At 30.3% G+C, this 23,863-nt stretch overlaps 1 protein-coding gene across 1 annotated transcript; it reads left to right on the forward strand.

Moving 5' to 3' along the window:
• The first annotated feature begins 23,260 nt into the window (after window positions 1-23,260).
• Window positions 23,261-23,863, forward strand: LOC114396290 (keratin-associated protein 6-2-like). Its single transcript, XM_028358191.1, has one exon. It carries the CDS (start codon window positions 23,261-23,263, stop codon window positions 23,861-23,863), a length of 603 nt encoding a protein of 200 aa, XP_028213992.1.

Below are 23,863 nucleotides of genomic sequence, written 5' to 3' on the forward strand. Positions count from 1 at the left end.
CCAATTTTTATATATAAGGTGATATTAGTAATTTAAATTATAAAAAAATAATACTCGGTTTTTATTTTTTTACTATGGGTAGGTTCTTTTTGGTTCTCGAATCCCATGAACTACAGTTATTAAAATTTAGTAAATGTAGTTCATGGGATTCGAGGACCAAGAAGAACCTCCCCAAAGTAAATGAATAAAAATTGAGGATTATTTTTTCATAATTTAAATTGCACACATCATCCTATATAGAACTTGGATGATATCATTATCCTCATGCCATCTCGACACTCTTCTTCCTCCTTCTGTAAGTCCTTCCTCCTATCAATGTTACGATGCTGCCATCATCCAATTTTTATATATAAGGTGATGTGTGTAATTTAAATTATAAAAAAATAATACTCGGTTTTTATTTTTTTACTATGGGTAGGTTCTTTTTGGTTCTCGAATCCCATGAAATACAGTTATTAAAATTTAGTAAATGTAGTTCATGGGATTCGAGGACCAAGAAGAACCTCCCCAAAGTAAATGAATAAAAATTGAGGATTATTTTTTCATAATTTAAATTGCACACATCATCCTATATAGAACTTGGATGATATCACTATCCTCATGCCATCTCGACACTCGTCTTCCTTCTTCTGTAAGTCCTTCTTCTTATCAATGATACATTGTTGCCATCATCCAATTTTTATATATAATGTGATGTGTGTAATTTAAATTATAAAAAAATAATACTCGATTTTTATTTTTTTACTGTGGGGAGGTTCTTCTTGGTCCTCGAATCCCATGAACTACAGTTACTAAATTTTAGTAACTGTAGTTCATGGGATTCGAGGACCAAGAAGAACCTCCCCACAGTAAATGAATAAAAATTAAGGATTATTTTTTCATAATTTAAATTACACACATCATCCTATATAGAACTTGGATGATATCATTATCCTCATGTCATCTCGACACTCCTCTTCCTCCTTCTGTAAGTCCTCCTTCCTATCAATGTTGCACTGTTGCCATCATCCAATTTTTATATATAAGGTGATGTGTGTAATTTAAATTATAAAAAAATAATACTCAGTATTTATTTTTTTTACTGTGGGGAGTTCTTCTTGGTCCTCGAATTTCATGAACTACAGTTACTAAATTTTAGTAACTGTGGTTCATGGGATTCGAGGACCAAGAAGAACCTCCCCACAGTAAATGAATAAAAATTGAGGATTATTTTTTCATAATTTAAATTACACACATCATCCTATATAGAACTTGGATGATATCACTATCCTCATGCCATCTCGACACTCCTCTTCCTCCTTCTCTAAGTCCTTCTTCCTATCAATGTTATACTGTTGCCATCATCTAATTTTTAAATATAAGGTGATGTGTGTAATTTAAATTTTAAAAAAATAATACTCGGTTTTTATTTTTTTTACTGTGGGGAGGTTCTTCTTGGTCCTCGAATCCTATGAACTACAGTTACTAAAATTTAGTAAATGTAGTTCATGGCATTCGAAGACCAAGAAGAACCTCCCCACAGTAAATGAATAAAAATTGAGGATTATTTTTTCATAATTTAAATTACACACATCATCCTATATAGAACTTGGATGATATCACTATCCTCATGCCATCTCGACACTCGTCTTCCTCCTTCTGTAAGTCCTTCTTCCTATCAATGTTACACTGCTGCCATCATCCAATTTTTATATATAAATTGATGTGTGTAATTTAAATTATAAAAAAAATAATAGTCGGTTTTTATTTTTTTTACTGTGGGGAGGTTCTTCTTGGTTCTCGAATCCCATGAACTACAGTTACTAAATTTAGTAACTTCATGGAATTCGAGGAACAAGAAGAACCTCCCCAAAGTAAATGAATAAAAAATTGAGGATTATTTTTTCATAATTTAAATTACACACATCATCCTATATAGAACTTGGATGATGTCACTATCCTCATGCCATCTTGACACTCCTCTTCCTCCTTCTGTAAGTCCTTCTTCCTATCAATGATACACTTTTGCCATCATCCAATTTTTATATATAATGTGATGTGTGTAATTTAAATTATAAAAAAATAATACTCGGTTTTTCTTTTTTTACTGTGGGGAGGTTCTTCTTGGTCCTCGAATCCCATGAACTATATTTACTAAAATTTAGTAATTGTAGTTCATGGGATTCGAGGACCAAGAAGAACCTCCCCACAGTAAATGAATAAAAATTGAGGATTATTTTTTGATAATTTAAATTACACACATCATCCTATATAGAACTTGGATGATATCACTATCCTCATTCCATCTCGACACTCGTCTTCCTCCTTCTGTAAGTCCTTCTTCCTATCAATGTTACACTGCTGCCATCATCCAATTTTTATATATAAATTGATGTGTGTAATTTAAATTATAAAAAAAATAATAGTCGGTTTTTATTTTTTTACTGTGGGGAGGTTCTTCTTGGTTCTCGAATCCCATGAACTACAGTTACTAAATTTAGTAACTTCATGGAATTCGAGGAACAAGAAGAACCTCCCCAAAGTAAATGAATAAAAAATTGAGGATTATTTTTTCATAATTTAAATTACACACATCATCCTATATAGAACTTGGATGATGTCACTATCCTCATGCCATCTTGACACTCCTCTTCCTCCTTCTATAAGTCCTTCTTCCTATCAATGATACACTTTTGCCATCATCCAATTTTTATATATAATGTGATGTGTGTAATTTAAATTATAAAAAAATAATACTCGGTTTTTATTTTTTTACTGTGGGGAGGTTCTTCTTGGTCCTCGAATCCCATGAACTATATTTACTAAAATTTAGTAATTGTAGTTCATGGGATTCGAGGACCAAGAAGAACCTCCCCATAGTAAAAGAATAAAAATTGAGGATTATTTTTTCATAATTTAAATTACACACATCATCCTATATAGAACTTGGATGATATCACTATCCTCATGCCATCTTGACACTCCTCTTCCTCCTTCTGTAAGTCCTTCTTCCTATCAATGATACACTGTTGCCATCATCCAATTTTTATATATAATGTGATGTGTGTAATTTAAATTATAAAAAAATAATACTCGGTTTTTATTTTTTTACTGTGGGGAGGTTCTTCTTGGTCCTCGAATCCCATGAACTATATTTACTAAAATTTAGTAATTGTAGTTCATGGGATTCGAGGACCAAGAAAAACCTCCCCATAGTAAAAGAATAAAAATTGAGGATTATTTTTTCATAATTTAAATTACACACATCATCCTATATAGAACTTGGATGATATCACTATCCTCATGCCATCTCGACACTCGTCTTCCTCCTTCTGTAAGTCCTTCTTCCTATCAATGTTACACTGCTGCCATCATCCAATTTTTATATATAAATTGATGTGTGTAATTTAAATTATAAAAAAAAAATAATAGTCGGTTTTTATTTTTTTACTGTGGGGAGGTTCTTCTTGGTCCTCGAATCCCATGAACTACAGTTACTAAAATTTAGTAAATGTAGTTCATGGCATTCGAAGACCAAGAAGAACCTCCCCACAGTAAATGAATAAAAATTGAGGATTATTTTTTCATAATTTAAATTACACACATCATCCTATATAGAACTTGGATGATATCACTATCCTCATGTCATCTCGACACTCCTCTTCCTCCTTCTCTAAGTCCTTCTTCCTATCAATGTTATACTGTTGCCATCATCTAATTTTTAAATATAAGGTGATGTGTGTAATTTAAATTTTAAAAAAATAATACTCGGTTTTTATTTTTTTTACTGTGGGGAGGTTCTTCTTGGTCCTCGAATCCCATGAACTATATTTACTAAAATTTAGTAATTGTAGTTCATGGGATTCGAGGACCAAGAAGAACCTCCCCACAGTAAAAGAATAAAAATTGAGGATTATTTTTTCATAATTTAAATTACACACATCATCCTATATAGAACTTGGATGATATCACTATCCTCATGCCATCTTGACACTCCTCTTCCTCCTTCTGTAAGTCCTTCTTCCTATCAATGATACACTGTTGCCATCATCCAATTTTTATATATAATGTGATGTGTGTAATTTAAATTATAAAAAAATAATACTCGGTTTTTATTTTTTTACTGTGGGGAGGTTCTTCTTGGTCCTCGAATCCCATGAACTATATTTACTAAAATTTAGTAATTGTAGTTCATGGGATTCGAGGACCAAGAAGAACCTCCCCATAGTAAAAGAATAAAAATTGAGGATTATTTTTTCATAATTTAAATTACACACATCATCCTATATAGAACTTGGATGATATCACTATCCTCATGCCATCTCGACACTCGTCTTCCTCCTTCTGTAAGTCCTTCTTCCTATCAATGTTACACTGCTGCCATCATCCAATTTTTATATATAAATTGATGTGTGTAATTTAAATTATAAAAAAAAATAATAGTCGATTTTTATTTTTTTACTGTGGGGAGGTTCTTCTTGGTCCTCGAATCCCATGAACTACAGTTACTAAAATTTAGTAAATGTAGTTCATGGCATTCGAAGACCAAGAAGAACCTCCCCACAGTAAATGAATAAAAATTGAGGATTATTTTTTCATAATTTAAATTACACACATCATCCTATATAGAACTTGGATGATATCACTATCCTCATGCCATCTCGACACTCGTCTTCCTCCTTCTGTAAGTCCTTCTTTCTATCAATGTTACAATGCTGCCATCATCCAATTTTTATATATAAATTGATGTGTGTAATTTAAATTATAAAAAAAATAATAGTCGGTTTTTATTTTTTTACTGTGGGGAGGTTCTTCTTGGTCCTCGAGTCCCATGAACTACAGTTACTAAATTTAGTAACTTCATGGAATTCGAGGACCAAGAAGAACCTCCCCAAAGTAAATGAATAAAAATTGAGGATTATTTTTTCATAATTTAAATTACACACATCATCCTATATAGAACTTGGATGATGTCACTATCCTCATGCCATCTTGACACTCCTCTTCCTCCTTCTGTAAGTCCTTCTTCCTATCAATGATACATTGTTGCCATCATCCAATTTTTATATATAATGTGATGTGTGTAATTTAAATTATAAAAAAATAATAGTCGGTTTTTATTTTTTTACTGTGGGGAGGTTCTTCTTGGTCCTCGAATCCCATGAACTACATTTACTAAATTTTAGTAAATGTAGTTCATGGGATTCGAGGACCAAGAAGAACCTCCCCACAGTAAATGAATAAAAATTGAGGATTATTTTTTCATAATTTAAATTACACACATCATCCTATATAGAACTTGGATGATGTCACTATCCTCATGCCATCTTGACACTCCTCTTCCTCCTTCTGTAAGTCCTTCTTCCTATCAATGATACACTGTTGCCATCATCCAATTTTTATATATAATGTGATGTGTGTAATTTAAATTATAAAAAAATAATACTCGGTTTTTATTTTTTTACTGTGGGGAGGTTCTTCTTAGTCCTCGAATCCCATGAAGTACATTTACTAAAATTTAGTAATTGTAGTTCATGGTATTCGAGGACCACGAAGAACCTCCCCACAGTAAATGAATAAAAATTGAGGATTATTTTTTCATAATTTAAATTACACACATCATCCTATATAGAACTTGGATGATATCACTATCCTCATGCCATCTCGACACTCGTCTTCCTCCTTCTGTAAGTCCTTCTTCCTATCAATGTTACACTGCTGCCATCATCCAATTTTTATATATAAATTGATGTGTGTAATTTAAATTATAAAAAAAATAATACTCGGTTTTTATTTTTTTACTGTGGAGAGGTTCTTCTTGGTCCTCGAATCCCATGACACTACAATTACTAAAATTTAGTAAATGTAGTTCATGCGATTCGAGGACCAAGAAGAACCTCCCCACAGTAAATGAATAAAAATTGAGGATTATTTTTTTATAATTTAAATTACACACATCATCCTATATAGAACTTGGATGATATCACTATCCTCATGCCATCTCGACACTCTTCTTCCTTCTTCTGTAAGTCCTTCTTCCTATCAATGTTACACTGCTTCCATCATCCAATTTTTATATATAAGGTGATGTGTGTAATTTAAATTATAAAAAAATAATACTCGATTTTTATTTTTATTTTTTACGGTGGGGAGGTTCTTCTTGGTCCTCGAATTCCATGAACTACAGTTACTAAATTTTAGTAACTGTGGTTCATGGGATTCGAGGACCAAGAAGAACCTCCCCACAGTAAATGAGTAAAAATTGAGGATTATTTTTTCATAATTTAAATTACACATGTCATCCTATATAGAACTTGGATGATATCACTATTCTCATGCCATCTCGACACTCCTCTTCCTCCTTCTCTAAGTCCTTCTTCCTATCAATGTTATACTGCTGCCATCATCCAATTTTTATATATAAGGTGATGTGTGTAAGAACCACAAGGGGAACAAAATAGAGCACAAGATAGGGAGCTATAATTGGAAGATGTAGGAGTAGAAACTACCATAAAAAAGCTATAAACGTGGATATAGTAGCAGGGGCTTTGAACGTGGCTTTGAGGTTGGCTATGACACTGGTTATCAACATGCGTATGAGCAAGGTAATGGTTATGGACGCAGTGGTCATGACATTGGCAAGAAGAGTGATCATAGTGGCGTCATGAAGGACAGTGAGTATGTGAAACAGTAATTAAGGTTCGTTTTACTTTAATAATATCTTTGAGTCATGTGATTTTAATTTATCCTTTACTGTTATTTTTATGTGATAAATATTGTGTTTCTATTCAAATAATCCGTAATTATAAGGAAATATTAGTTAACTTGATTTTTTGGTAAATTTTAGTATGTTTGGATAACAAACCAGAATTGATTCTATTTCATAAATTATGATGATATTATAAAAAAATAGAAGTAATTATTTGTAATTATATCTTTTCGATGAAAAAATAATTGTTCATTTCTCATCATGAGATTAATTAATTCAATCACACTATTTCATGTTTTGTTTCATAGAATCGACTTTGGGTGTATAATTATTTTTTAATTGAAGTAATTTAATTGGTTTTTTTGGCGATGCATAAAAAATTTTATACTAAATTTTAATACTAATTTATTTTTAAAATAAAAATATTTAAATATGAATAACATGGTCACCTTAAAATTAATTTAAATTGGAATCAAATTAACAAAATTAATTTTATTCAAAGTCACTGTTGCAAATGCTCACCCAATAATACTCGTTATATCTGGGACAAAGTGGTGGTTTTATTTATTTATTTAATCTTTTACTTTGGACAACATGTGCTATTTTCAGCCCTTTTGATTTAGCCTTTTATCTTCTATTTCTAACTCAGAGTTACTGTGTTTCTTTTATATCAGCAAAAAACAGGATTCATACTAATGTTTTTCTTATTAGGAAGCTGAATCCTTGTTCTATGTACTCCAATATACAAGAATTTCAGATTCCAAAAGCTTTTGACATAAAAGGACACGCAAGGAAAGCTCCAAAAATCTTGCAAGTGGATATGTCTCCAACTTGCAATTGGGTAGAGTACAACACGGACGAGGCAACCAAAGGTGCACCAGATTCAGCTGCATGTGGGGGGATTTTCAGAGACAAAAATGCCACTTTTATAGGTCGTTTTTCAGCTAATGTGGGTACCAATTTTGCTTTCAACGCTGAACTTATGGACGCCATCATTTCTATAGAGATTGCTTATGAAAGAGGCTGGACCAACTTTTAATTTGGTTAGAGTGTGATTCCTCTAGTTATCAAAGCCTTTTCTTCTCCACGATTCCTTGGAATACTAGGAATAGATGGAGAAATTGTATAGAACTCGTTAGTAGGATGACTTTAAAACTCGATCTCTCTATTTATTGTGAAGGCAATAGTGTGCAAATAAGCTTGCCTCATACAGTATAGCTACACATAATTTGGTTTGGTGGAACAATCTTATTCCTAGTTTTATTAAGGAAGACTTTTTTAGGAATAGATTTGGGTTTCCCAACTTTAGGTTTTTATAACTTCTTCATGGGTCAGGTGTATGTCTCCCATGCCTTTTGTTAATTTTCTGTTTTTTCTTAATATATTCTTGGTGTGCGGCTCTTGCATGCCAATTTTATTAAAAAATAAAACCGATTGGAGTTAACGTTTGTTAGTCATTTCTTGTTTGGCTATCATCTTTCTTTTTAGTTTCATGGCAGGTGTGTGGTTGCGAACCGTAGTAGTGAAGGCCTTTGTTTTTATCACGTCTTAGCATTACAGATAGTGATTGAGAAGCTGTGTATGATAACTAGTTACTATAGTGCTATTTTTTTTAATTATTATTATTATTATTCAACTAGTGCTGATGTTTTAGTTTTAAGCGAGTAGTTTACATGACATGTAAACCTATGCATATGGAGTTATGAACCAATAAAAATAGTTAAACTAAGCCTTTGTTATCCAGGTTGAATTGGACCAGTATTTGTTGATGAACATATATGTTTGTTTTTAATTTTAAGTTTGTTTATGTTTATATGTTTAATAATTGAACTTGCACGGAATTTAAAAAATGATTGATACAAACAAAGTTCAAGACAGACAGACAATACAAATTTGCTTTCATGTTTGAGGGTAGGATAATTATCTTGGTTTGATTGTGGAATATAGTAACTATTTCCCCAATTTCATCCTCAGAATCATTGTTTCCTAACAACTAAAAATATGATAAACGTAGTTTTTATCAAGTTTGTATAGTCTATAATATAGTTTTGTGGAATTTAGTATTGGAAATGTAAAGTGTAAATGAAATAAATTTCAAAAATCTTTAAATTTACTGATGAAAATATGATATTAGGGTCAGTAAAATTTTAGTGACAAATTTTTAAAAATTGATTCGTCATTGAAGTTAATGTATTTTTTAGTAGAGATGAAAATTGAAAGGTAAGAAAATGAGTAGAAGAAGTGCAATAATTAAATGTTGGAAACGTAAAAGAATTAATAATGAATCAAAGAAAGAAATAGAAATGACAGAAATGTAAATACTTTAATTAAATTTGTGTGAATACACACACCTTACTGTTGGAACTATTATCCAATTTTGATGTATGGTGTATAAGTGCGATAGAGATTTAGTGTAATGTAGAAAAAATAGCTACAAAAGTTTCTGTTTATAAATTTTCGACTAACGATAGAGAAATTTAGTACATACACATATCTAATTTTCTAGAGAAATTTAGTACATACACATACCTTGATCAGAACTCAATCCCACCTCTAATATCAATATGTTTGCTTATTTTCTGCGACTTGAAACAGCCTTGGATGTAATTCCATTAAGTTGTTACTGGGTAGGTTGTAATTTCTGTATGAGACATAGGGAACTTGGCGTTTCCGTAATTTTATTCCAAACCTATTCAGATATCAATATGCTTCTTTCATATTCAGTGGGTATGTTAGAAAAACCCCACGACTATTGACTATCGTACACATTAATTTTTTTTTTAAATGAGTGTTTTAACGAGTTTTTTCTTCCGTCTCTAATTATATTTTTTTGAAAAAAATTTATTTATCTTTTTTTATAAGATTTTTTAAAAATTTTTAGATGCAATAATTATTTTTTTCTTATATACTCTTAATTATTTTTTTAAAACATTAATGAGAAACAATTAATTAAGTGGATAAAGAGATAAGAAAATGATAATTTTAAAATATAGTATAAATAATTGTCAAATTTAATATAATTAATTAGATTAATTACTTTTCTTAAGGAACGTGAATTAATTAAAAAAATCTTATAATTAGATATGGAATGAGTACACCTTTAATATATTTTAGGGAGGTCAACTATAACTACAGAGATCATGCGATGTTATTCAACACGGTTAAAAATTAAAGTTTTAAAAATATTATTAAGTTTAAGATATCTAGTGATGAAAGATATAAGGTTAGTTTGATGATAAAGAAGAAAAGGTGGTGGATTCAAATTTTCTTACCAACAAAAACTAACCATTAATATTTGTCACATAAAAAAAAACTTCTTTAATAATTCTTTCAATGTTCTTTTTGGTTTTCCTCTTTTTTTTTCAAGCTAAAAATCATGTAATTTATTTTTTTTATTGGCGTCTCTTGTAATTTATACGGTTCAAATCACCTTAATCATTTTTTCCTCAGCAAGTGCTATATCATTCTTTTTCCATATAACGTCATTTTATATTTTATCTTTTCTTATATGACCACACATCTATCTTATCATTTCCATTTTTACTACTCTCACTTCCTCAGCAAAAATGATATTGTATAAAAAAATTAGAATATTACTAAAACGATTTTCAGAATAATAGTTAATAAATACAAGTAGCAATATATTTTGTTGTAAACTAGGGTTGAAACTTGTACCTAAACCTAACAAAGGCCCAATGGATTTTCTACATGGAATACGAAGTGATAGGGAAGGAAGTTGACCAAAAACAAATGAAGGAAGTTATAGAAACGGATGAGAGATTCATTCAGTTGCACTTAAAACTGAATAGTATCTAATACGAAGTAATAAAAGCCTTAATTTGTCACTTAAAAACGTGCTTTCATTAATCTGATCTCTCATTTCTTGACTCTTGATTTAACTTGAATATTAGTCTTAATTTCTATGTGAGATCGTATTATTTTGGACCACGAAGATCGCAATTGGTAGACTAAGTTACTCTTTTGAGGCCACAAGGTACGTCCCCTAGTATTATTTTGGAGTACGTCATACGAAACTGCAGATTACCAAATATGGACTCTTTTTTTTTTTTTTTTTTATCTTAGGAGGTGTTTTTATTTTAAATTTTTCAAGATTTAAAAAATATATTTATTTTCACTTCTTATTTTTATGTTTTTTAAAAATAAAAATATTAAAATATATTTAGTTTAACTATTTTCAATATAAATTTCTGAAATATTTTATATTAAATTTACAAATAAATTTTAAATAATGAATATATTTATATTAATAAATAATTTATAAATAAATAAATTTTAATGTACAAACAAATTTTTAATAATAAAAATATATTGAAAATATTAAAATAACTACTTTCTAATTATCAAAATTATATTTGCTATTCTTAAATTTTATACGACATGAACTTATTCCACACTTAAAAAACTAGCTAAAAAGACCATATAGAAAAACCATAAGCCAAGAGGTTTCTTTCAGACATTTTATCAAACAGTGTTCGTGCTTCTTCCAAAAGGTTCAATTTGGCATACAAATTGATAAGGGCAAATGGTTAAAAATGTTTCGGAGTGGTATCCATTTCAACGAGAAGGTTACAAGTCTGAGCCAAGAAACACTTGAGGAGCTCATAATAGGTGTGGCATCAGACTTGAATCAACATCTTTCCATGACATTGCATGACTCAATTCCATGACATCCACCTTCTTCCAAAACGATATGTTATCTTTGACAATAACCACAATCTTGAGGTGTCGACGTTCATGTCGAAAATGTAAGGAACCTCGGCGATGTTGTCAACCTTGTGCAAGACCTTGCAGTCGGCTAGGAGGATGCACTTGCCGGTGATGAAAAGCTACAGTCTTCCGGGGATGATGAGATGAAAGTTGGGGTCTTAAAAAAATCCAATTATATAAAATCAATCCATAATCGACCATATCCAAACCATTTTAATGAATTGGTTTTATATCTAAATTCACTTTTTTGTATTTTAAATCTAATATAATTATTTGGATATGAATAGGATACTTTAATGGATTTTAGATTTTAAAGCATTCCTCTTAAAACAATCTTGGTTGAGATCGATCAAAAATAAAATTTTGGTCAACGTCAATCAAAGCTATTTTCAACTGACATCAACCAATGCTTTTTTTTTGTACAAATGTTGGCCGAAGTTTTTTCAGTCACTATTAGTTGATGATGTTTCTCGATTGACATTGGCTAATGTTATTTTTTGATGTTGGTCAAAGCTATTTCTTTGTTGATGTCATATAGGACTTTTTTCACCGTCAACTGATGATGTCTTACAATCGACATTGATCGAGACTATTTTTCAATTGACATCGACTAGGGATTTTTGCAATTGACATCGATCAAGATCATTTTTCGATTGACATCGTCTATTGCTTGTTTCACTCCACATCGACCAATGCTATTTGGAAACCAATGTCAACTAGGTTGTTTTTGGGCGATGTCGATCAATGTATTTTTTTTGCCGACATCGACTAGGATTTTGACTCACATTGGTGTGGACTATTTTTTTCTTGGCGTCGATTATGATTTTTTTTCTAAGGGCGATTAATGATGTTTTTTGACTGACATTAACCATACCTATTTTATGGTTGATGGCAATCAAGGCCATTTTCAACTAACGTTGATTAGGGTTTTTTGATCGATGTCGGCTATAAAATATCATCATCTTATGTTGGTTGAAAAAATCCTTGCTGGTATTAACAAAAAAATCATTGGTGGACATTGGCCAAAAAATATCTCTCGCTAATAGCCTCGACCAACATTGACTAATAATACCCTAGTCGATGTCAACCAAAAAAATAGCTTTGATTGATGCTGACAAAAAAACATCACCAATTGACATCGACCAAAAAATCCCTACCTAACATTGATTAAAAAATAGCCTCGACCGATGTCGATAAAAAAGAACCCTAACCAACGTAAGTAAAAAAATAGTCACATCTGACGTCGACCGAAAAATCCTAGCCTATGTCAACAAAAAAATAGTCTTGTCTAACGTCGATTGCAAATAACCCCTAGCCGATGTCGATAAAAAACATCCCCAACCGTGATTGATCGAAAATTTTTAATCGTCCTTGGCCAAAAAAATCATTTTGACCGCGATAAAAAATAATCCTAATCGATGTCGATCGATAATAATCCTAGAAAAAAAAAGTTGTGATTGATGCTAGCTAAAAATAACCTTAACAAAAGTAGGTTGAAAATTGAATTATGATTTAAAACTATAAATTGGTTTTAAAACCATTTTAAACCAGTATCAAAAAAATCTAAACCACTTATCCAATTATGTGGATACGGATTGTAAATCCAATCCATTTAATTGGATTTGGATTGGATATGAATTGATTAAAAAATCCAATAAACCCCTTGATGGAAGAGAAGTTCGAAGATAAAGAAAAAAAGAAAAAAGCCAAAGTTATTATATTTACAGCAAGTGTCACCACGTTTTCATTATGCTCGGAAACGTTGGAATTGAGTATTTTTTGTTTTCAAGTTTTCACTTCTTTTAGAAAATATTTTAAAAAATTGAACCAAAGACATTTCTAACCTCATTTTTTATATTTACTGAAAATAAAAATAAAAACAGAAAACGTAACCTTATATAGTTATTTTTGGATGGATATGGCAGACTGCAGTAGTGGGGTATTTGGTGAGGCTTGGTATGAGTCAATATTGATATGTTTTAGAAACTGTCTCATTATATAGTTTTTCATAGGAAATCTGTAGACGCCTAATTGTGGATTTCTTTATGATGGATCGAATTTGATTTTCTTATTCATTTACATATATTGGCACTTGAATCGCTTAGGGTTTGTTAACTGATTTTAGTTTTCACAATACAATTAAACAAGTTGTTCAAACAATTGGTGGAAAGTGGTGCAAGACATAGAACAAAGTGTGGCATTGAGAGATAAGTTAAACAAAATGAAAGCAGATGATGATAATAATGCATCTCTAAACTCTTGTTTTAGAAATAATTTCCAAATCTTAATAGATATTGAATGATAAATTAATTGATTAGTAGTATATAATTATTTTAACAAACTGGTTTTAAAACAAAAAACTGATAGTAAAAAGAATCAAATAGGCTCTTATTTTCCTCGTCCCTTGTGACTTGCTGTCTCTTGTTCTTTAATATATTTGACATGGTCAGCTGCAAGCTTATATTTATTTAGAATTTCATACCATTATAAATATCACAAAAGATTAATAAGTATCCAAAGCATATTGTTAAAAATCTTAAAATAAAAATATTTTTATTGGAAGACACAAAAATTATGTAATGTATGATTTTTTTTATATTCTTTTATAACTTACATTATAAATATTTTTTTTCCTTTTATTTCTTTAATCAATACACTAAAGACACTAAATCAGTAAGACCCTATAAATATTAATGTAGTTTCATAGTTTGACATAAGGCATGTAGCTGCACGCATTTTATAGGTACTGTCAATTCCCTAGGGGAGTAAAAGATGCATGGTTTTGTTCATTCCAATTAACATGTTGAGCATCTTTGAATATATTTGTGGTTAATTAATTTGAAGATTGGAATGTCTATACTTTTTATTCATATAGGTTAAGTATATGTATATATCCCTCTAACAAATGTTCATTTCATTTCAGTTTTTCTAAGCCTCCCCTTTATCAGAAAAATGGGTACTGGGTATAGGACATTGCCACATAGGAGCCTTGGCAATTTTGCTATTTGATTCACCTATTCAGTCTTATCAATATGCTTCCTTCTTATTATAAAATTCTTTGTTATCATTCACTTCCCTCTCCTTGTAATTAAGTGCCACATTAATTTCCTTTGTGTGAACTCAGTCAAAAACACTGAAACAATGACATGTCCATGGGCGGATGATCATTTGGACAATATCATAATAAGGTCGAGCCAACAAGAAGATGAAAACTAGGGTAAGAGCCATGAGGGGAACATAAGAGACTACTTTGGGAAGAAGCCACGGAAAAGCTATGAGCATGGATATAGCAGTGGCCATACAAAGGGCTATGATGCTGGCTATGACAGTAGTTATGAACATGCGTATGAGCATTTTTTTTTTATCCAGAAATATTAATTTATTAGTAGGAGGGATTTGAATCCACGATCTTTTTCTTCCCGTTCTCCCTTCACTCTTACCTTGCTCATGGGTATAAGCATGGCCATGATCATGACAGTGACAAGAAGACTGAATATAATAATAGTTATAGTGGTGTCCTCATGTAGAGCAATGAATATGTTGAGTATGATCATCACCATGGTTATGTGCCTGACCATCATCATTATATTGGTTACAATGAAGTCAGCAGTAAATATGTATGGTAATGGCCACAGTGGTCAAGAGAGTGGCATGAAGAGTGAATATATATGCTTACTATAATAGTGGTTACACTGTGAAGAGGAGTGAGCATGCTGAGTATCACCATGGTTATGATCATGGCCATGGCCATAACAGTGACAAAATGAATATGGCTACAATGATGTATCTAACTATGATAATCACTTTGGATGTGATTATGGTGACTAGAATCACAGTGATTAAGATCTTGTACATACGTAGATTCGTTTTACTTTAATAAAATCCACAGCTTGTTACTATATAGGATTATCTCAGAGACAAGTGGTGGTTGTATTTACTGTTTTACTTTGGACTGGACTAAGTTTTCTATCTTTTTTTAAATAACTAAGTTCCTGTTCGGGTTGATTTCTATTTTTTTTTTGAAAATTTTTAAAATTCAAAATTAGTTTTTATTTTGAGTTTCAATTTATTTTTAATTTTTAATTTTTAAAAAGATGTTACAAACTAAAGATAAATAAAATGAATCAACCTTTATCTTATTTCACTTTATCATGAAATAATGACAATGATAAAGGTAGTGGGGTGAGAGTGGTAGCGGCGATAGTGATTATATCATTGGCGGTGACAACAGTGATGAGGTTGGAATAATTGTGGCGATGGTGGTGGAATGATAATGATAACAATAGTAGTGGTGGAATGACAATGACTGTGTTTTAAAATCAGGATGGACCTGGTCGGTTGGATCGATTTGACTGCAACCTAGAGGTCTAGTCAGATCAAGTTACCTATCAAATCGACCATGCATTGAATCTAGTGCAACCTAATTGAGTTTGAGGTTAAACTAGTCATCCACTAACTCGAGTGGGTCACATCCAAGGGAGAAAACACATTAAGTCATGCAGGTCAATTAAGGTTGGATATAAAATTTTAATCTTTTTTAATAAAGATCAAGTCATACGAGTCAATTAGTAACTCGGTGGTACATTATTCACCCACTGACCCAATGCCTTAACCTGGTCAATTACCAATTCGATTTTTTAAATTATGGGTGGTGGTAGGGTGGAATAGTGGCAATGACGACGACAACGATGATGGAGGCGACAAAAATGGTTGTTATAGTGACTGTAATAGTGGTGGAATGATGGTGATGGCGGCAAAAATGTGATGGTAATCATGGTAGTAATAGTGATAACAATGGTGGAATGGTGGTGGTGGTGACGACAACAATGATAGTGTGGAATAGTGGTAGCAATGACATGCGACAACAATGATAGATGCGACTAAATGATAGTGGTGGTGGCGGCATGGTGGTAGTGGAGGCATCAAAGGTGACGTACAATGAAAGTAGCGACGGTAGTGGAATCATGGAGACGATAATGGTTGTGATGATAGATTGGTGGTGACGGCGGCAACGGTAGAATGGTGACAATGATAAAATGGTGACAATGGAAGTGGTAACAATAGGGTGTGATGACGGTGACAATGGAATGGTGACATTGGAGGTGATAATGATCATGACAGAAGTGGTGGTTAGAATATGTTTTTTAAAATTAAAAATCAAATTCATAATAATATTTGTCTTGATTTTTATAATGAATGTAAAACTATTTAGAACTTGAGTTAAAAATCAATTTAACGCTATTTTTGTCAAATGCGTTTTATTTTAAAATTTAGATTTAAAAATCAAAAATTAAAAACTCACCGCCACTTAAGATTTTGGTATTTGTCTCGATCAATTGGACATTATTAATATTTTTCTATTTTTTTGTTGTATCATAGTATTTTATATACTACTCTCGCAATTACTCAAAAAAAAAAATCCTCTCAATCATTTCGGACTATCTTCATTTTATATTTGTCGGTATAGTTGATATTCTTAACGATTTATCTATATCAAACTATCTTCTTTCATCTGTATCTCTAAATTGAATTTTAATAATTGTTTTTTAAAAAAATTGTCAATAATTAAAAAAATAACCTTATTTCAAAATCGCTTACCGTGCGTTAATACAAAATATAATTCACATTAGCTCTAAGAGATATATATATATATATATATATATATATATATATATATAATATGGATTTTAATTCTAATATAATTTATTTTTAGAAACTGTTTATTTATTTTAAATTATTTATATAAAAATACTTTATCCTATACAATACACAAAATAAACTACTTAGTGATTAAATTATTTGATTTTACTTAGTATATAATTGAAATTAAATTATCTATGTTCTAAAATATGTCAGAAAAAAATGACATTTTATTAAATAAATAATTACTAAAATTTATAAATAAATTACATTTTTCATTATTCAAAGAATTATATTTACAATAATAGTTTTTTTTGTCAACATTTACAATAAAAGTTAATAAAAACTATATTTTACTATTAACTAATTAGGGTTTGACCTAATAAAGGCCCAATGGATTTTCTACGTGGAATACGAAGTGACAACTGATAAAGAAGGTATAGAAGCCCTAAACTTTATCACTTCACAATTAATATGCATTTCGTGACTTGAGTATTGGTGTCTTTATATGTGACACCCTTGTTAGTTAGTACTGCTATTTCGGAGCAGGAAGACCTCACTTAGAAGACATAACTTCCGAGGCCGTAAGGTATGTCCCCTTTACCTACGAAGAACCTTTTCAATGGTATAGCATATTTATTTATGGATGGATGTTAAAGGAGTGGGTATGTAGTGGGGCTTGGTATTGGTATGAGTCCAGGTTATAACGTTTTAGAAACTATCTCAATATATGCCTATTTGTGTGTTTCTTTTATGATGGATCGACTTTGCTTTTCTTATTCATACTAGTTTAGTGTGGCTTTTTATCATTGATGCTAAATGCTTTTAAGTGGCTTAGATTGACAATAAGGTGCTGTTACAAGGCATGCCAATTGCGGAAATTAATTAAGGTGCTGTTAATTCCGTAGCTGCATCAAATATGCATGCTCTGGTGGTCATTTCCACTAAACAGTATGAGGTGTACTTTTTTTTTTCATTTCACATTTCTATTTTTTATCAATTATTTCTTTACGTGTTTATACTTCTTGGGTGTTAATGAATATTTTTTTTATAAAAAAAAAAACAGACTATGTAAAATATTTTAGGTTGTAATTATAAGATTTAATTACTGATCTATATCTTTTTTAAGTCTCTGTACTTAAAAAAAATTCACCTTTTTAGTCCTGGTATGTATCATTAGTAATCCCTTTGAGTCTCTATATATAATATCATTGTAATTCCTTTTAGTTCTCATAGTAAAAACAAAATGATTAAAAATAACGTGTAAGAATTAAAAAGAGATATTTTTAAGTATAAAGACTAAAGAGAGTTTTTTTTTTTTGGTTGAGAAGAAGAGAGAATTTTTATAACTATAGAAATTCAATAAATCATTCAACCTAATTATAATTAGAGTCTTTCTCGCAGAACAAGCACCTTCACCGAACTAAAAATGTTTTCAATCATCAAATAAGTGTTTAAATTAAGAATTATGTTACGTAGATACAGTTCAATCATCAAATACACCTTGAGATTGAGAGATTTACCTAAAAACATGACAAGTAGCAATGTGGTAAGAGACATAATATAATTTTTAAAAAAATTTAAATGAATGTTTATATTTTATTATATTGTAGAAAATTAAAAAAAGGGAATAATATTTATACAACTAGCATTCCTCCGTGATATTGCATTTCTGTAATTTTATTCCAAAAATTTATTAATATAATCATATCAATTATGCTTCCTTCTTAGTTATCATTCACTTCTCGCTTAATTTCCTTTGTCTCATTAATAAACTCAGCTAGAAAAAACTACGCAAATGGACACAATGAAAAGGACTATGTCAATGATTATGAACAAGGGTAAAAGCATGGTTATGAAAACGCTTATGGAATTATAAAGTCCGTAATGGTCAAAGTGGTCAAGACAGCAGCAGCAGGAATAGTGAATGGTGTCTACAGAGTGGAATCATCTGCCACTATTATATTATGATTAAGTTAAGGTGTGGATTCTTTTTACTTTAATATTATTATCCAAAGTTATGTTATTTTTGTTGTGATTATCTAACAGACTAGGTGGTGGTCTTGTTTTCATTTTAGTTAATTTGGACAAAATGTGCTATCTTTCATCATTACAACTTAATCTAGCCTTGGATTTAGCCCTGTATAGTTTTATATAATTTTTTTATCAATAAATATTAATGATTAATTTTTTGTCAATAAAATAAGTTAACATTTGTTATAATCATTTCTTGTTTGACTATCATTTTCTTTCTAAGCTCTTTGCAGGTGTGTGGCTGTGGAACTGAACTGGTGAAAGCTTTAATTTTGTTTTGAATCACACCATAGAATTAGATATAACGAGTGAGAAGTCTCGTATGATAACTAGTTACTAATGCTGATGTTTGAGTTTTAGACGAGTAGTTTGCATGTTAATTACGAAAGGTATATGCATATGATATGGAGTTACGAACCATTTTAAAAATCGTTTAATTATGTACTTGGCCTATGTTATCCAGGTAGATGCAGACCAGTACTGCACTGCAGTTACTTTTTCTTTTTAAGGACTATGATATTAATTGGAAGTTGTTGTTTTTGGTGAAAAGGGTGACAAATTTTTGTTGGAGACTCTCAATGCATATAAATTAAATATTTTTTTTATCATGATTTATTTTATACCCAAACATCATAATTTAAATTCTAAACCACTTAATTAAAAAATATGAACTTTTATTATTTATGCCAGGAGTTGATGTTTCTGTATTGCAATTATTTATTGGTATACTATTTATTTGTCTGGTTTAAATTTAGGATAAATAGTCATTTTTATTTTTTAACGTGGAGTGTATTGATAAATTTGTTCTCAAAAAGTGAAAAAATGTAACAAATCTATTTATCCATTAATTTTCATCTATTATCGTTAATGAAAGAGTCTATATGACACATTTAGTGATAAATTTGTCAGTGTTTTACACATTTAAGAACAAAAATGACTATTTATTTGAAATATAATTTAATTTTCATCTTTTTCCCTTTTTAATCGTTACAAGCATAACATTACAATAAACACTTAACAAAATAGAAAAATAAGCATAAATTAGAATAAATATAATAATAAACATAATATTGATTGATAAGTATAATCTGTCTATTGCTCTAAAATTCTCAATATGACAAGATCTTACCCAAAATAGGAGACTTAAACAAAAAGACACAACCATTAAATTAAATAATTGTTACAAAAAATAAAAAAATGAGATACAATTTGATATTGTCACTACCTAATATTATCACAATAGAAATTATGCTTATTAATAGATATTATATTTGTTTTAACTTATGTTTTTTTTCCTATTTTTTATGTACTTATTGTAATATTATATTTGCAACGATTAAAAAAGTGGGAAAGATAAAAATTAAATTATATTTTACTTGTTTGGGTACTTATTTTTTAAGTACCAATTTGCTTTCTTGTTTGAGAGTAGGATTGTAATTAGATTGGCTTGATTGTTATGCTTGTGATTTATAAATAGAAAGACATGTTATTCAATAGGATTCTTTCTTATTCTTAGTAATTATTCACTTCTCTCTTTGCAAGTTGCAATTGTCATTCTATTTCCTTTGTATTTGTATTATTTACAAACTCAGTCAAAAAACTCTGAAACTATGGCATGTCCATGCTGGGATGCTGATGGGTTAGGGGGAAAGTTGCGCAATGACGATCGCAATAAGGGTAAGAGTCATGAGAAGCACAAGGGTGAGAGGCATGAAGATCACAATAATAAGGGTGAGAACAATGAGGGGGACAAAAGAGAGAACCGTAGTGGGAAGATGAAGGAGCCAGAAAAAAGCTATGATGAGTATCTGCATGAAAAAATATAGGAAAAGTTTTTATTTTTTAGAAATATCAAGTAAAATATTTCTCCAACTACTTTTTTTTTTCTCTTTTAGTTGCTCAAAAACTCACTCGTTATCAACAATTTGTAATACGTACTTGTAAAAATGAATAACTTGATTCTTTTTTCTTTTGTTTAGTTCACTTGCTATCAACAATTTGTATTAGGTACGTCTAAAAATACATGCTCGTGTATGTGATAAGTTCTGTTTTTCCTTTGTTTAGTCCTCATGTATTTTTTATTAAAGACTATTTTATTTGAATTGAGTATGATTATTATAGAAAATAAAATTGTCTATATATATATGATTCTTAAACTATAACGCATCACCACCAAGCATAGATTAATTGACATAGATTATTTTAGTTTAATCATTAATTTTGAATTTGAGTAATATATATAAACTGTACATAAATGTTTATTAGATTATTATTCTTTTGGCATATGTTAAATAACGGCATAGAATTAATTAGTAATACTGGTCTTTTTTATAAGAAACAAATTATTGTATAAAATATATCATCACTTGTTTTTTTTTATAAAAATGACCGGTAGTAATAGTATTATGAACAATGATGTTAACTATTGCTGTGGTGTTATAAACATTAATATAGATCCCAATAGTTCTTAAAAATGAAGCACTAAATCCATTTTTTTTTTATTATAAAAGTTTAAATAACATTTAGATCACTAATTAACTAACTTTGTTACTTGATAAAACACACTAAAACAATTTTTTTAAGATTTTTCAGGAACTAAATCAAAAAAGACTTTAAAGGACACACATAAAAAACCCTATAGGAATTAAAAAAATTTATTTAAGGCAAATTATATTTAAAATAATTGTTAATAAATAATTTATTTTGTTCTGAACTAGGGTTGGACCAAACAAAGGCCCAATGGATTTTCTACGTGGAATACGAAGTGACAAGGAAGGAAGTTACAAAAGCCCTAAACTTCGTCGCTTTAAAACATGCATTCAGTGTATCTCTTATTCTTCCATGACTTTTGATTTAACTTGAATCATAAAGTCTTTATATGTGACACCCGTGTTATTTTGGAGTAGGAAGAACACAATTGGAAGTCTAAGCTACTCTTTCGGGGCTGCAAGGTACGTCCCCTTGTACTTACGAATAACATATATATTTTTATCTTATATAATTATTTATGGATGGATGGGGCAGTAGAGGTACGTGGTGGGGCTTGTTATGAGTCAAGGTTGATATGTTTTAGAAACTGTTTTAATATAGCTTTTCATATAAAATTTGCAGATTCCTAATTGTGAATTTCTTTTATGATGGATCGAAGTTGCTTTTCCTTATTCACACATTTAGTGGCTTTTACCATGGATGCTATTTTTATTAATCGATGCTAAATGATGCTAAATGCTTTTCAGTCTTACACATAGTCACACTTCAACTCATAGTTTTAAAGGTTGAATAGGTAATCGCTCGATCAAGATACTAAATCACTCAATGGTCGAATTAGTGAATCCTAGTTTATATTAAAAAATATTTGAAGTTTTATATCCTTCCTTAAAAAAAAGTCATAAAAATTACATTACATATGAATATAATTTCACAAGTTCATTTTTTAAAATTTGAATTCATTGGCATTCATTCATAAAGCTCTAAACAAAAAAATTAGATAAAAATTACTCATTATGATGCAACAATAAGTATGAAATAAAAATAATAGAATTATAATAAGAATACAATAAATTATCTGTCAGACCGGTTGGGCCTACTCGAGTTTTAAAATATTTCTTGAATCACTTAATATGGAATCAAGACTAAAAATACTAGTTTACTTGAAAATGAATTGACTCCATTAATTAGGTGTTAAATAAAAATATTACATTTCACTTGATTAAAAAAATCAATATTATATTATTTAAAATTAAAATGAGTTAATTGAGCATAACAAAACAAAAACTTGGGTCTAGGCAACATCATTTTCATCTAAATTTTAACTTTTAAAAAAATAGAGTTATGAAGTTGGTTTGATAATTGAAGAGAGAAGGAGTGAGGAACAAGTGGTGGGGTTTGAATATCTCTCACTAAATGAAAAACTTAACTTTTTGATGGATAAAAAAAAAGTTAAGTAAAAAGTTTAATATATGAAATGAAAGCATGTAACCCACTTGACGCGCGCACAACAATTATGGTTTTGCAGAAGTGTTTAATTATTACTTGGTCTAGGACATGCATAGATGAGTAGATGATTTGGCAAAGTTGGCATTTCTGTGATTTTACTCTAATGATCTTTTGCCAATAATACCTATTCAGTAGTTATCATTCACTTCTCGTCTTGGTTTCCTTAATTAGACAATGGCATGTCCATGGTGGGATGATTACAAGGTTAAGAGCGATGAAGATCACAAGGGTAAGATGAAGGAGCAGAACCAACCAGGAAAAAGCCATAATGAACATGGATATATCAGTGGCTATGTAAAGGGCTATGTCAGTGGTTATGAACATGGGTATAAGCATGGTAAGAGTGAATGTGGTTATGAGCTTGGCCATGGCCACAGCAGTGATGATGGCTATGAATATGACTATTATTCTGGTCACAGTGAAGATGACTATGAATATGACTCTGAATCTGATTATGATGAATCTAGTGACTATAGTGAAGATGGCTTTGGAGATGACCTTGAATCTGATTATGGTGGCAATAACAGCAGCGGTAGTAGCAGTGAATGTGATGATGTAGTACTTGAGAGTCACCATGGTTATGAGCATGGACATGGATATGGCTACGATGATGATCTACTTGAGTATCACAATGGTTATTGGTCTGGCCATGACTACTACAGCAGTGACATTGAATGTGGCTGCAACTGTCCATATGACTTTGAATCTGATTATGGCTATAGTGAATATGGATATGAAGATGACCTTTGTGGCTGGGATGGTAGTCATGATGATTAA

Source organism: Glycine soja, chromosome 18, assembly GCF_004193775.1.
Source record: "Glycine soja cultivar W05 chromosome 18, ASM419377v2, whole genome shotgun sequence".
Lineage (NCBI taxonomy): Eukaryota > Viridiplantae > Streptophyta > Magnoliopsida > Fabales > Fabaceae > Glycine > Glycine soja.

Excerpts from the sequence above, each read along its gene's own strand:
- LOC114396290 (XM_028358191.1), top strand. The coding sequence starts at position 23,261 with ATGGCATGTCCATGGTGGGATGATTACAAGGTTAAGAGCGATGAAGAT.